This window comes from Rhineura floridana, chromosome 6 (assembly GCF_030035675.1).
Source record: "Rhineura floridana isolate rRhiFlo1 chromosome 6, rRhiFlo1.hap2, whole genome shotgun sequence".
In the NCBI taxonomy this organism is placed as follows: Eukaryota; Metazoa; Chordata; class Lepidosauria; order Squamata; family Rhineuridae; genus Rhineura; species Rhineura floridana.
In genome coordinates this window covers 23,331,936-23,344,570 of record NC_084485.1, presented here as the reverse complement: position 1 = coordinate 23,344,570, position 12,635 = coordinate 23,331,936, and the positions used below count along the sequence as shown (strand labels likewise).

The 12,635-nt window shown below is 47.2% G+C and overlaps 1 protein-coding gene across 7 annotated transcripts in view; it reads left to right on the top strand.

The window, feature by feature from the left end:
* The first annotated feature begins 301 nt into the window (after positions 1–301).
* The window catches only part of TFAP2C (transcription factor AP-2 gamma), a 39,704-nt gene continuing 27,370 nt past the window's right edge, over positions 302–12,635 (top strand). For 2 of the 7 annotated variants that reach the window (XM_061631193.1, XM_061631191.1), the window contains exon 1: positions 11,361–11,568. In XM_061631193.1, the coding sequence (XP_061487177.1) occupies positions 11,482–11,568 (87 nt within the window). In that variant the 5' untranslated portion in view covers positions 11,361–11,481. Of the gene's footprint in view, positions 482–9,363; positions 9,701–11,360; positions 11,569–12,635 lie in introns of those variants that run through there. The other 5 variants (XM_061631195.1, XM_061631194.1, XM_061631197.1 and 2 more) reach the window with 5 other exon arrangements.

Genomic DNA, 12,635 nt, shown 5'->3' with positions numbered 1-12,635 from the left:
GAAGTGTTAAGACGAGACATCCACAAACCCTGCCAGGATAAATAAATAAATAAATAAAGTTGACAACGTCATGGATGCCCCTTATTCGTTTCTTGTCTTTTTGTTTCTTTTTTATAATTCATGGAGGAGAGCAGCTGGCATCCCAGATAGATAATCATCAGCTCCAGCCAGCCACGAGGCTGCCAGATGATTATCCAGGATTTGAAACGAGAAGGAATCAGAGCTAGCAAGAAAAACGAGGAATGCTCTTGCTAAAGCCGGGGGGGAAGGAAAGCCGGGGGGTGAGGGAGACAGAATAGAAGGCAAGCAGGTATCTGCGCAGGCGCTTGGTTCAGAGTCGCCCTGCGCCCAGGTTTGGCTGGGATTCCAGGGAAAGAGGCAGCTGCCTGGAGTTCCAGTCCCCCCCCCCGCGCCGCCGCCGGTTCCTGCGTAAAGCCCCATCGGGTGGCTCATGGCTCTTCTGGGGAGGTTCGACTGGCAAGTAGGTCTTCTTTTCTTTCTCTTAGGATCTTCACAAACTACGGAGGCAGTGGGAGAGTCGGGGTTTGGTTGGTGCCCGAAAGAGTAGGAGTTGGATCTGGGGGAAGCTCCAGGAAGCTCCAGGCGGCAGCTCTGACTCTGAACGCGACACAGGCCGGAGAATTCCCTCTGACGCCCCGCAGAAGAGCTCAGGCGATCATTGGGCTTGGGGAAGTTCTTTCCGGAGGAGCCGAACGTTTCAGGGGAACTTCTCCGGAGCCTTGCACGCACGTGGGAGAAAAGTGGGTTCGGGTTCGGTGGCACCTGAAACAGCCCCGTGGTAGTATGGCATTTCCCCACCTTCTTCTTGGCACTGTTGATTTCAAGGGTGTGTGTGCTCACTTTCACGAAAGGCTGCACTCCTGCGCTCAGTTCCTTGGGAGTAAGTCCCGTGGAACTCGGGTCCAGCCGGATCCTCTGCCTGAGAGCGTGGTTCGAAGCGAAGTTCCGCTGAACAAGTGACTGGGGAGAAAGCGCGCATGAAACTGTAGGTTGGGTTCAATGGGACTTACTCCCGAGTAAAACGTGGAGAGGGTTACAGTCTCTCCTTTAGGCCTGCAGATCCCCTTGGGTTTGGGCAGGGGGCGCCTCGATCTCTGCGGTCCCCAACGCAGTTCCGCCGAAGGGCTTCTTGAAGCCGATTGGATCCCACTGGAATCCAAAGGGACAATGCACGTCGGATCCACCGAGACCTCACTGAGGAAAAGCAGTGATGATTGACCTTTGGGGGCCACCGCGTGCGCCCTGTGCGCCCGGAATTCTGCAGGCTCAGCTGTGTTGCAAGATGACAGCTCAGATCGGCCGGGAGCCAAAAGACTCCGGTTCTGGGGAATCGCAGATGGGGCGAAGAAGTCACGAGCTTGTCCAAGATAAGGCACGCTCGCCAGCGATTTCCAGAAGGGTAGCCGGGTTGATGTGTTGCAGCAAAGCCACCTTAAAGGGTCACCCACTTATTATGGCATTAAGATTTGCTGAACTACTTCATGAGATTGTAGCCCACGAAGGCTTATGCCGTAACACATTCGTGAGGCTGCAAGGTGCCGCAAGACTTTCTTTTCCTTCCGCTGCAGCAGCCAGACTGCAATCCTGACTCTACTTGCCTGGGAGTAAGCCCCATTGAATTCAACAGGACTTACTTCTGAGTAGACACGGCATTGCTGTGTAACGCGGCCATCGCTCTGGAAATCGCTGGAGCTGAAGGGCTGGAAAAAGAGTGTCCTTGGACAAGCCCAGTTTCTCAGAAGATTTTCCAGCCCCCTTACTCCTGGTCCACTTCTTCACCAGTCCAGGACAGCTGGTGCTTGAGTAAAATCGGTTCGTCTTTCGTGTGCCGTGAGCCTATTTTTGGTCGAACTCCAGCGGTTGTTGCAAAACGACACATTAGTCGTAAGAAACTGTGCGCATCTCGGGAAACCTGTGGAGAGACACGGGAAGACTTGCCTGGAATTCGAGTTCTCACTTGATTTCCAGAGTCCAAACCCATTTGATCCTCTCCCAGAAGGAAATCCATACGGTCTAGGCAAATCGGAGGCTGGCTCTCCCTACGAAATGATTTCCGTCCGTCCTGCACTTGGTAGAGGAGTCGTCTTATTAACATTTTAAAAGGATAGGGAGAGAGTGCCACTTTGCCTCCTCTTTTGGTCTTGCTGCTGCCCTGTGTTTCTTCCACCAGCACTTTAGTAGCTGAAGCTTTTCCTGACCTGGATATAAAGGGGGGGGAGAGACTTATCCTGTTGCAATGTTGGGCATGAGAGTCACTCCCCGAAGCCCGTGTGATGAACAGTGCAAGCCTAACCATGTCTACTTGGAAGGCAGGCCTATTGACTTCAGTAGGGCTTACTCCCAGGAAAGTGGAGATAGGGTTGCAGCCGTAGTTCTGAGTAAATATGGAGTCGAGCATGTGATTTCTGTGTGACATGGTTGGAATCGACAGCACGGGAGCCCAGCCGTTCAGGGAAACCTTGAACACGAGTGTTACTGCTAACTGGGCCGACTTTTTTCAAGAGACTTCAGTAAGCTTTAGAGCCACACAAATATCTTCATCGGGTAAGGATCCAATAAGAGATGTTGTTGTTGTTGTTTAGAATTCCTACTTCTTTCTATAGGGCAGAGAAGTATAGGATGGTGTTTGGAATGCCTCTTTGAAGCACATGCCCACCTGTTGTAATTTAGCTGCAATTCACTTTTTGCTTGAATTAACTATCTCCCTATTGATATTGATCTAACGCACACGCCCCGCCCATCTTGATTGCACCCTTAATCTAGATTTCACTTTCCTAGCTCTGGAAACGGCAAATGGATTGTTTCTTTTAAAGCATTTGACTCCTTCCCTCTCAAGAATCCCTTCCCATCCATCAACACTTTGGTGCTGAAGTATAATCCTTTACTTCAATGGAGATGACATTTCCAAGGGTATCTTTTAGGAAGGTGAAAATGTCACCCCGCCCCATATATGAGAATTATTCTTCAAGAGTACTTATATTTTGCCAACTCACTGATTAACTATATGCAATAAAGGCTGCAATCCTTCACTCACTTGCCTTGAAGTAAGATCCATTGGACTGTACTCTTATTTCTGAGTAGACATGTAATAAGATTGCACTACACATGGGCCAAAATGTGCATGTCAAAAGCACAAATCCCCTAGCCTGGGGAAAAAAGGAAGATGCCTCTGTATACCCCATCGTATTAATTATACCTCAGCATAATTACAGCAACGTTATTAAAAAAACACCCTGTGACAGATGCTTTTATTATATACTACCTTTTTTGCAGTGCGTGGCGTTATCTTAGGCATTTGACTGGCATGTATGTCTGGATGAGTACCATAGGACTTCAGCGTGCCTAAAATTGCAAGGTTTATTTGAATATATATCCAACACTGACCTTTTAAATATTAGTGAGAATCTTCCCCCCCCCCGCAGTTATTTGCAGGGCGCTTCTGCTTGTTTATGTCTCCAGGTCCGGCTTGGAATGTACCCATTCTGCAATCCTGGAAAGCTGCTGCCAGTCAGTGTAGAGACAGTAGGGAGCTAGATGGGCCAGTGGCCTGACTCAGTATAAGGCAGCTTCCTATGTTCCTATCGAAATGAATGGGATTTGCTGGGATTGAGGCAAAAATAGTTTTAGAACACAGGCGATGTCTCGGATCCACACAACCCTCTCTTTAGGGTTGGCATGTCAATGTTCAACTCTAGTCTGGAAATGAATGGAAGCAAGAATGCCGATCTATTTAGAACAAGTTGGATCATTTCATTTGGGATGGTGGTGGGGTTGCGCTGGGAGAGGTCCAAGAAAGCAGTAAAAGGAAATAGGTCCTTGAGGTGGGATCGAGGTTTTCAGACCTACTGGAGGAGGAATAGAAAAGCCATCCGATGGTCCCACGTTTTAAAAACATGGGAAATTGTTGTGTAAACTTAAGCGTGGCTCTCGGTTCTTTTCTGTGGAGATTATGTACCCCACCCCTTTCTAATGTATAGACGGTAGTCTATAAATTCAGGGTTTTTTTAAAAAAAGACGTGTTTTAAATACTGACAAAAACACGTCATCTTCTGAGGTTTTCATTCCGATCTTGACAAGTTTAATTGATTTCAGTGGATTTGCTTTTGAGTGGGCCTGCACCACGCCGAGGGGAAAGTTCTTTTGAAATAAGTGTGGATTGTTTCCGAATAGATGTCCTAGGGGTTATAGCTGAAGTGGTGCTACATTTATAGAACAAACATATCATAGGCTGCAATCTTACACACAGCGACCTGGCAAGAAGTCCCATTGAACTCAACGGGGCTTGCTTCCAAGTACACAAGCCTAGGCTTGCAGCTCCTAGGCTGCAATCATATGCACATGGACTGGACAGAGTTGGGTTTACTTCTGAGCATAGAATTGGGACGATAGGATCTGATTTACAATTAATAACTAAATTCTCTAAAGCCACCTTTTAACTTTAGGGGTAGATCTAGACACATTTAAGCATTTCTGCTTGACCTTCCTGTCAATAAAAACCAAAAATACTAAAATCGTAGACTCTGGTCCTAACTGCATTTGCAAAGAAGCAAGTCCCATTGATCTAAGTTTTTTAAGGAATTAACTACTGAATGGTATCTTTGTTTTCTACATCTGCGTCATGTCTGTCCTTGCAAAAACAGGCAACCTCACCGTTGATTCACATAACAGGCTTTAGTCCACAAAAGTTTATGCCACAATATAGTTGAATTTCAATTAGTGGTTACTTCTTAGTAAGTATATGCAGGCTCCCAGTGTTCGAGATTTCTTTTCAAACCAATGTAATTTAACTCAAGTGGAGAATTCTCATTTGAACGTTTTAAAGGAGATTAAGAGTGCAATCCTAACCAAGATTATTCAGAAATAAGACCCACTGAATTCAATGGGGTTTACTCCCAGGTAAATGGGATTAGGATTGCATTTTTGCTCTGGGAATGTCCCACTGAGCTCATAGGATTTCCGTGAAAGAATGCACGCTTACTCTGAAGTAAATTCCACTCAGTTTAACAGGGCTCACTCGCTTTCAAACCTGCTTGGAGCTGCCACATAATTCTCATTTTTGTTAAAAAAAAATAGATTGAAATGGAACCTCTCGGCTTTAAAATGTCAGCAAGGATTGATGCTCAGTCTTTTGCCTATGTACTTCGGAAAGATCAAAGGTGTTCTGAATTAAGGAACACCCCTTAAAATACGGGGCAACCCTAATCCGGTTCTAATTGAATTAGGACGTTTTAGGTTTCTCCTCTCAGATTTAGGCTGTTCTGCAGAAATAATTTAAGTAGATCCAAAACACATGGCTTTTAAAGGAAATAATAAGGATAATGGCGTGTCACTTATAAGGGAGCTCTTTAAGACTACCTGTGTCTTGCTTATTGAGACACCTAGTCTTAACGACGCCAACTACTAAAGAGAGAGAGAGACTGAGTGAGCTTCACCTTTTTTGTGGTAAATGAAGATTCTTTTGCCCCTGCTGGGCCTCATTCACTGCTATGATTCAGCACCTGCGTGCCAGATTGACAGATAACAAGGCTGGGGAGAATCGTTCTGTGATTAGCTATTCCATTCCCCACCTGGTCAATGACATCGCTCTTGGAATCTTCACCTGGTCAATTTCAAAGCTGGAAGGGCAGGCAGGGGGAGCTATTACCAAAAGCGCTGGGTAACTTTCTGGCTCTGTCTAAACCCGTCCATTTCTACTGGACCATTTCCGTGCAAGATTTGACTGATCGTCAGAGCCTCGCTTCCCCCCCCCAAAGGGGTGGGGGAACAAAACGCGTCAACACCAATAAATCGGTCAGTTTTGTGCTAGAGCTCCCCACTAGGAGGTTTTCAGGAAAAGGTCCAAGGAAAAATGCAAATAAAGTCATCATTACTGTGACACCTTAATTTTTTTTTTAAACACCTTTTTTCATGTGAAGGAAATCGGGACTATTCCAGTATCGCTCTTAACGACTTGAAAATAGCCCTTTAATTCCCCCCTTTCTCCCCGCGTAAGCCAAAGGAGATGGGGGGAGGGTGAATAGGAAAGAGTCAGAAGCTGCAGACTTAAAAAACTCAGCTCTAGCCTAAGCATGTCACCTCAGATGTAAGTCCTATTGAATTAAAGGTAAGTGGAGTTAGCAGCCGCTCTTTCCAATAAACACGGATAGAACTGAGCTGTAAATGCAAGACAGCGATTGAACACAGAGGAAAACTGAATGCCTGTTTTAAACACGGTCTTTTGACTACAAAGTGTGTTTGATTTTGGAAGCAGGCAAAACTGCACATTTTTGTACTTTTGATTCAAACGGAAAGGCTGCAATCCTATACACATTTCTGTGTAAGTCTCATTGGGTTTAGCATGGGCTGTAAATCGCTTAAAAGTCCCATTAATTTCGCGTGGATTGCGCCATAAAAAGTTTATAGAATTTCAAAGAGATAAATCCAAATCGGATGTCAATGCTTGCTCTTCCAGTGTATAGATCTTGGAAGGAATAAGCACTGATTTAAATGGACCCTACTTCAGAGTAAGTGTAAATGAAAATGGTTCCCTAGCTATTTGTAGAGGAATGGCGTAGGGCAGCAATGGACATATTTCATGGAAAGCGCCACTGAGAAAAAAGAGGTTTTACTATAAATTTACTGGCGACTGGGATCAAAATATTGGTTGAGAAAAAGCCCATGGCTGTCAAATAAACTTCATGTTTTCTAATCTACCTGGAATGCTAATTAGTATAGAAAGGTGACACACAGTTTTTTTTAAAACTAAGCACACAAACAAGAGTAGTCTAGTAGCACCTTTAAAACGTACCCATTTATTATGACATAAGTTTCCATGGAGTACAGCCCACTTCAGCAGCCGGATTCAATTTATTTCTCGGAAGTAAGGCTGCAATCCTAACCTCTTTACCTGGGAGTAAGCCCCATTGAATTCAGTTAGGACTTACTTCTGAGTAGACATGGTTAAGATTACCCAGCGAGCCCCTTTTGAGTTCAGAGGCGCTTACTTCCACGTGAATGTAGCCTTAATTTATACCTTCCGCGTGAGGAATATAAACTCTGGACAATGAACACTCTCTCCGATTGCAAAACTTCTTTGTCTAAAGACATGCACACCCTTTTGTTTTAGCAAATTCCAATCTAAGATCCAAGGGTTTATGCTCAGCCGCGAATGGTTACGCCATAAAAATTTCGTTAGCCTTTTAAGATGCCACAAGGCGCTTTTGCTGTTGATACTCAGCTACAGAGAGTGCCTGCAACTTTTATATTTCCACTGAATGAGCAAGTCTCTTCCGTTCAAATCAACGGGGCTTAAAAGTGCAGCTGGATCTTGCAACCTGGGGCAAATAGAAGGCCCAATCGTGTTTCGCCTTATCGTTGATTACTGTGCATTCAGTCCTGATCCGTCACTCTCTGGGCTCCCTATATGTTTTTTTAAAAAATAATATCGGTCTTAATCATGTCAGTATCTTCCCCCATTGTAACTGTCCCTTTCCCAGGAAGTCCGCGGCCCATAAGGGTAAGGGTGTGGGCACAAAGGATGCTTTTGTTCGCTTGTAAGCTTAAATTGTTCTTATTTATTCTTATGCTAAATCGATTTCGCCACCTAATCAACCCACGCTACAAAATTAGGAGGCTGCCGTAAGGCCACTTGGAGGAGATGGTTCTATGGCAGGGCGAGCTCACCTATCTGTCCGTGTTTGTGCAGAACTCAGGGTGTGTGTGGGAGCCAGCCCAATAGCTACTGTCAACGAAAAACAAACGAGAGTGTTATGGGTCCTTTAAAGGACTAGCAGATCTGTTGCAAAGTTGGGCCCTGGCCAACGGAAGCTTATGCCACAGGATACTATCTTGCCTTTGTTATAGCAGGGCTACCCTGTAGAATTAAATAAGCTTATTTACCACCATTACAATTCTATTTGTTTCAAAGAAGACCCTTCCCGGAATTCAGTGGGTCTTACTCTTGTGTAAACGTGCATAGGACGCTTGGTGTCCTGTTGATACCTTCCGGGCCAAAAACTGGGGTTTTATTTCCCAGGCAATGAGTTTACTATCAAGCAATTAGTCCTCTTTGATTTCCGCGGACTAATAATCTGGATCTTGGGCAAATACGTAACCTCTGAAATTCGGTTCCGGTCCTGCGGGGCCAGATCCCAAAGAACGATACAGTCCTTTCGTGGCTAGGGGAAAACAAAGCTCATGTCATAATAAATCTGTCTGTCTTTAAGGTACCGCAAGAATCCCTTGTTGAGTTTGTGGCAACAGCCTGGGGCTGCAACCCTTTGCATAGTTATCTAGGCATGAGCCTCGTTGAACATAGTGGCACTTACTTCCAAGTAAACATGCACAGCATTGTACTGTAACAGGGCAACCCTTAGGTGACCGACCCAATCGCTTTAAGCAGCTTAATTTTGCATGGAATCCGGCCACATTTCGGCTGTTTTGCCTCGACATTAAAATGTCTGACATACATACATTTTAAAAAGTAAAGCCAGCCGTCTTTGTCCGTGAGTGGTAGTGGTTGAAATCCAAAATCCACAGTAAGGCAATACTTTTTGTTAGGCCAACCAAAATATTGCAAGCTTTCCGGGTTCCCCGGGGTTGTTCATCAGGCTTAAGATGTTGAGTAAAGCAGGGCAGGTAGTTGGTGGTGGAAAGCTGCCTTGGCATAAAGGTGTTGCCCTTGTGCGGGTTTTGCAAGTCACGTCCTGTGTAGGTCTGAACTAGGCTTTAAAGCAGCGCGTGCAAGGCCCCCCTTTTTTAAAGGAGCAAATGACTTCCTAAGAGCAGGCAAACGACACGGATCAATTCCCCTTGTGGTGTATGCTGGGAACTATTAGCACCTAGATTATTCTCTCTTCTGCGACTCAGAGCAAGCTCCCCTCCCCTTGATTTTTGGCTGCGCTTGCTCAGCTTTATTCTTGTTGGGTTGCGCTGTCTCCCCCCCCTTTTCCTTTCCTTTTAATGATTTCCAGTTTCTAACTCTTAATCCAGCGGCTGGATTTGCAAGGGAACCCGGAATGCTTCCTGCGTCCTCGTCGCGTCAACGGAAGGGTTAACTTTCCCTTCGCCGTTTGTGTTTTTGAGACCATTCCGCGCCTCGGGTCCAGAGCTGAGTGTGCATGGCAGCTTGCAGCTCTCCCTGTCGTTTGCGACCGCGCTGCGGCGAGATATTTAGCCCTCTTCCCCGCCCCGTTGCTAGCCATGCGTGTGCGCCTTTGGGCTGGCTAGCGCTTTCCCAGGCGTGCGTGTGTGCGCCTTGGAGACGCTCCAAAAGCAGAGCGCCAGGAGGCGGGGCTTCCCGAGGCTAGCGCTTCTTCCCGATTGGCTAGCTTTGCGCCGCCCGTCAAGGGAAGCCCAGCCGTCCCGGGCCATCCCCGGGGAGGAGTTATGCTAATGAGATTGCCATTAAGGATAGCCGGGCCGGGGAAAAATGCTCAGTGACTTATTTCCCAGAAAGAGAAGTTGTCTCCACTAGTCTGTCTATATGCCTGTCCATTGAAACAGCGCTTTGAAGGTTGGGGGAGAGAGCTACTCTTCCCCAGCGCTGTTACTGGATTTATCACACCTGGGCTGGAACGTCCTTTTATTTTTTTTTAATTTTTTTTGTCCTTTCTGGTTTATCTTTTATTTTTTGGGGGGGATACTGGACGCCATGTTGTGGAAGCTAGCAGACAATGTCAAGTACGAAGAGGACTGTGAGGTGAGAGCTTAGGGGTATGCATGTGGCTGGTCCTCATTGGTGTGGTTGGGTCTTTCTTTGCTTAGGCTTTAACGGGAAACAGATTACAGGAAGTGAAATCAGGGTACTTGCTTTTAAGCTTCTTTAAGCTGCGATGATCCGTGGAAACATGGAATTTAGTGAGTTTATTTCCAACAGCAAAAGGTCGCCTAGGCATGCTTATCTCTTAGCAAGTGCGTCTTTGAAAATCGGTGGGACTTCATTTCCACATAAACTAAAATAAGGCGCTATTCCTAATGAAGTTCAAGCTACAGAATTAGCTGGTCGTAATGACTTCGATGCTTTTTGCGTTCAGGCCACTGTAGTCAAGAGTTCTGTAGTCTTAAACTCAGAGCAATTCCTTGGTGTGGGGGGTGGCGGCGCGAAGAAGTCGTCTTAGATCGGGCCAATTTTAAACTACCTACTCATAATTAGTGCTTGGATCAAGCTGAGATGAGATGCGAGCTTCCATGGAGTTATCAAGTTTTGGTGCGGAGCCTTGTGAGGACTGAGGTGATGTAGTTTAGCGAGATCATGATCCCTAAACCCAAAGCGGGTTTACTTGGAAGTAATTTCAATAGGATTGCAGTCTGGGTGATCCTTTCTCTTCACTTTGGACCCCTTTTAATTCGCAAGTGAATGGTCCTTGGCTTCTTAATTGTATGTAACCCCCCCAACAACAGCCCCCTCTTGGCTGCAGTGCGAGATTTGTATATGCACGGACGAAAAAGTGTTGGGAGTCAAGGTCGTCGGTTGTCTTTCTGACGGCGAGCACTGGCACCTCCCTTCTCCGGAGGATGCTCCTTACTCTGGCTACACTCCTGTTCACAGACTTGCCTGGTGGTAAACACTACTGAATTGAGTGGGACTTGCTTTAGGGTAACCGTGCATACGATCTGCCTGAAAACCACCCCAGATTTTTCAGGGGGAAGACGGTGGGTTTTTTTAAAACTCCCGCTTATGGACTGCTGCTTCCAGTAGTAACTCGAGTGAGTCACAGAGAGGGTACGATCCTTCTTCTTGCCTTCTGTGTTGCACTCCCCAGCAAGAGTAGCAGGATCGATGCCCAGACCTTCCCGTGAGGCCTTGGGGCAGCGTCCAGAATTCATTCAAGGAACGCGAAAAGTAAAAAATGGTGCCCGAAGAGGTTGCAATTCTGTGCACACTGAAACCTGGTAGCAACGAGTCGTGTTGTGTTCAGTGGGACTTACTCGCAAGTGGAACGTGCATGGGGAGGATCGGGCCGAAAGAGTATTTTATATTCTAAAATTCATAGTTCGGGGGTGGGCTTGATATCCTAAAACCAATAGCCGGGTGTGGCGCGCGGAGTTCTCAACAATCCCACTTCCAGATCTTCCTTTTCCAACGGTTGCCAAGAACCGCCGCGATCTTATTAACTTGGGGATCCATGAGGCTTACTTCTGAATAAGTAAGCGTAAGATTGCACATGCATTTGTGTGTGTTTGGAGTAGAAAGCGGCATCCGATTCCTACCACCGCACTTAACTCCTTAGGAGAAGATAGATCTCTCCTCCAAATCCTTAGCTGTAGGAATTTCCCTCTCTTTTGCGCGAAAGAGAAGCGACCGGCTCGGCGATCAACAAGGAGCGGAAATGATTAATCCCTTCCATGCTGCCTTCGCTCGCCTTTTACCTCCCCGGGGTAGAAATCAATGCAAACTTTCGCACACTTTTTTAGGCCGAGGTGCGTGCGCGTCCCGTCTGAAGTCCGCCCACGGGGGGGGGGTGAGCCAGCTCAGCACGGATGAGGCAAGTGATCCAGCCTGTCGGACTGGTTCTGCCCAGCGGGGAAGGGTGGACGCGCGCTTGTACCATGCGAGGAGGCAACGAGGTAGGCAGGAGAGAGGCCCCAGGAGGAGGGGATGGCAGGAAGTGGGCGATCTTGGTATCGAAATGGCACAGATGCCCTCTGGGGAGCAAGGAAGTAGCTTCGCGAGTCCTCTTCCTCCGGCGCGGGGGCGGGCGGGCAAGGGAGAAAGAATTTTGTGTCCAAGCAGCCAAATATTCTTCGGCGTGCAGAAATTCAACAGGAGAAGCTTTGCGCATTATTATCTCTCCTCCCCGGTCTGCCCTGCAACTATTAAAAATCTGGGAGCCCCGCCAGAGGAGAAAGGAAAAGGGGAGCGGGGCCAGTCGCGTCAGGAAGGTGGAGCACGGTGGAACGGATTTGTACTCTCTCTTGTAACACGGATAAAAGTACCCCTCCCCCCGTTTTCTAGCTAACCGGCTTTCCCCACCCGCAGTCGGTTGTGTGCCTCTCTTCAAAAGGAGGTACCCTTCCTTAAGTGGGTGGAAACTCGGGTGTTCGGATCCTCTCCTGGCCTTGTGAAGGGGGGCTTGGGTGGTAGTTAATCCAGATTAACTACCAACCAGGAGTAAAATGGGGAGCGCTCCTTTTTAAAAAGAGGTTCGGGTCTTCTGGGATCGACCTCTCCGTCCCGTAATTTCCACGCAAGGATGCATTAGATCAGGAGAGTCTCATTTTATCTCTCTCGCTCCCCACCCCCCGGGTTGGTAAATCCTGTTTAAAGTAAAGAGGGCCACCTTTCTTGTAAATGGATTGGGGTATGAACTACGTTGCGATGGGATTTAACGTAGCAGTGCGGCAAGCCCTCCCCCTTGCTCGCTGTCGAGATAAATCGATCCCGGCGATGCAGAGCCCTGCTGGCTTTTACAAAAGATGCGAGCCACAGGCCGCTTATGCAGGTGGGATTTGGGCGTGTGTGTGTGTGTGAGTGCACCAGATTCGAGTAGCCTGCTCGGCCTTAACACGTTTACTGGAGGAACGTCTGCCCCGCTAACATGGTTGAGGCTTCTTGCTTTCCCCGTAAGCACGCACCGGGTTTTGCAGCAAGATCCCCAGCAAGTTTACTCGCAAGGAAGTCCTGTGTTCAGCGA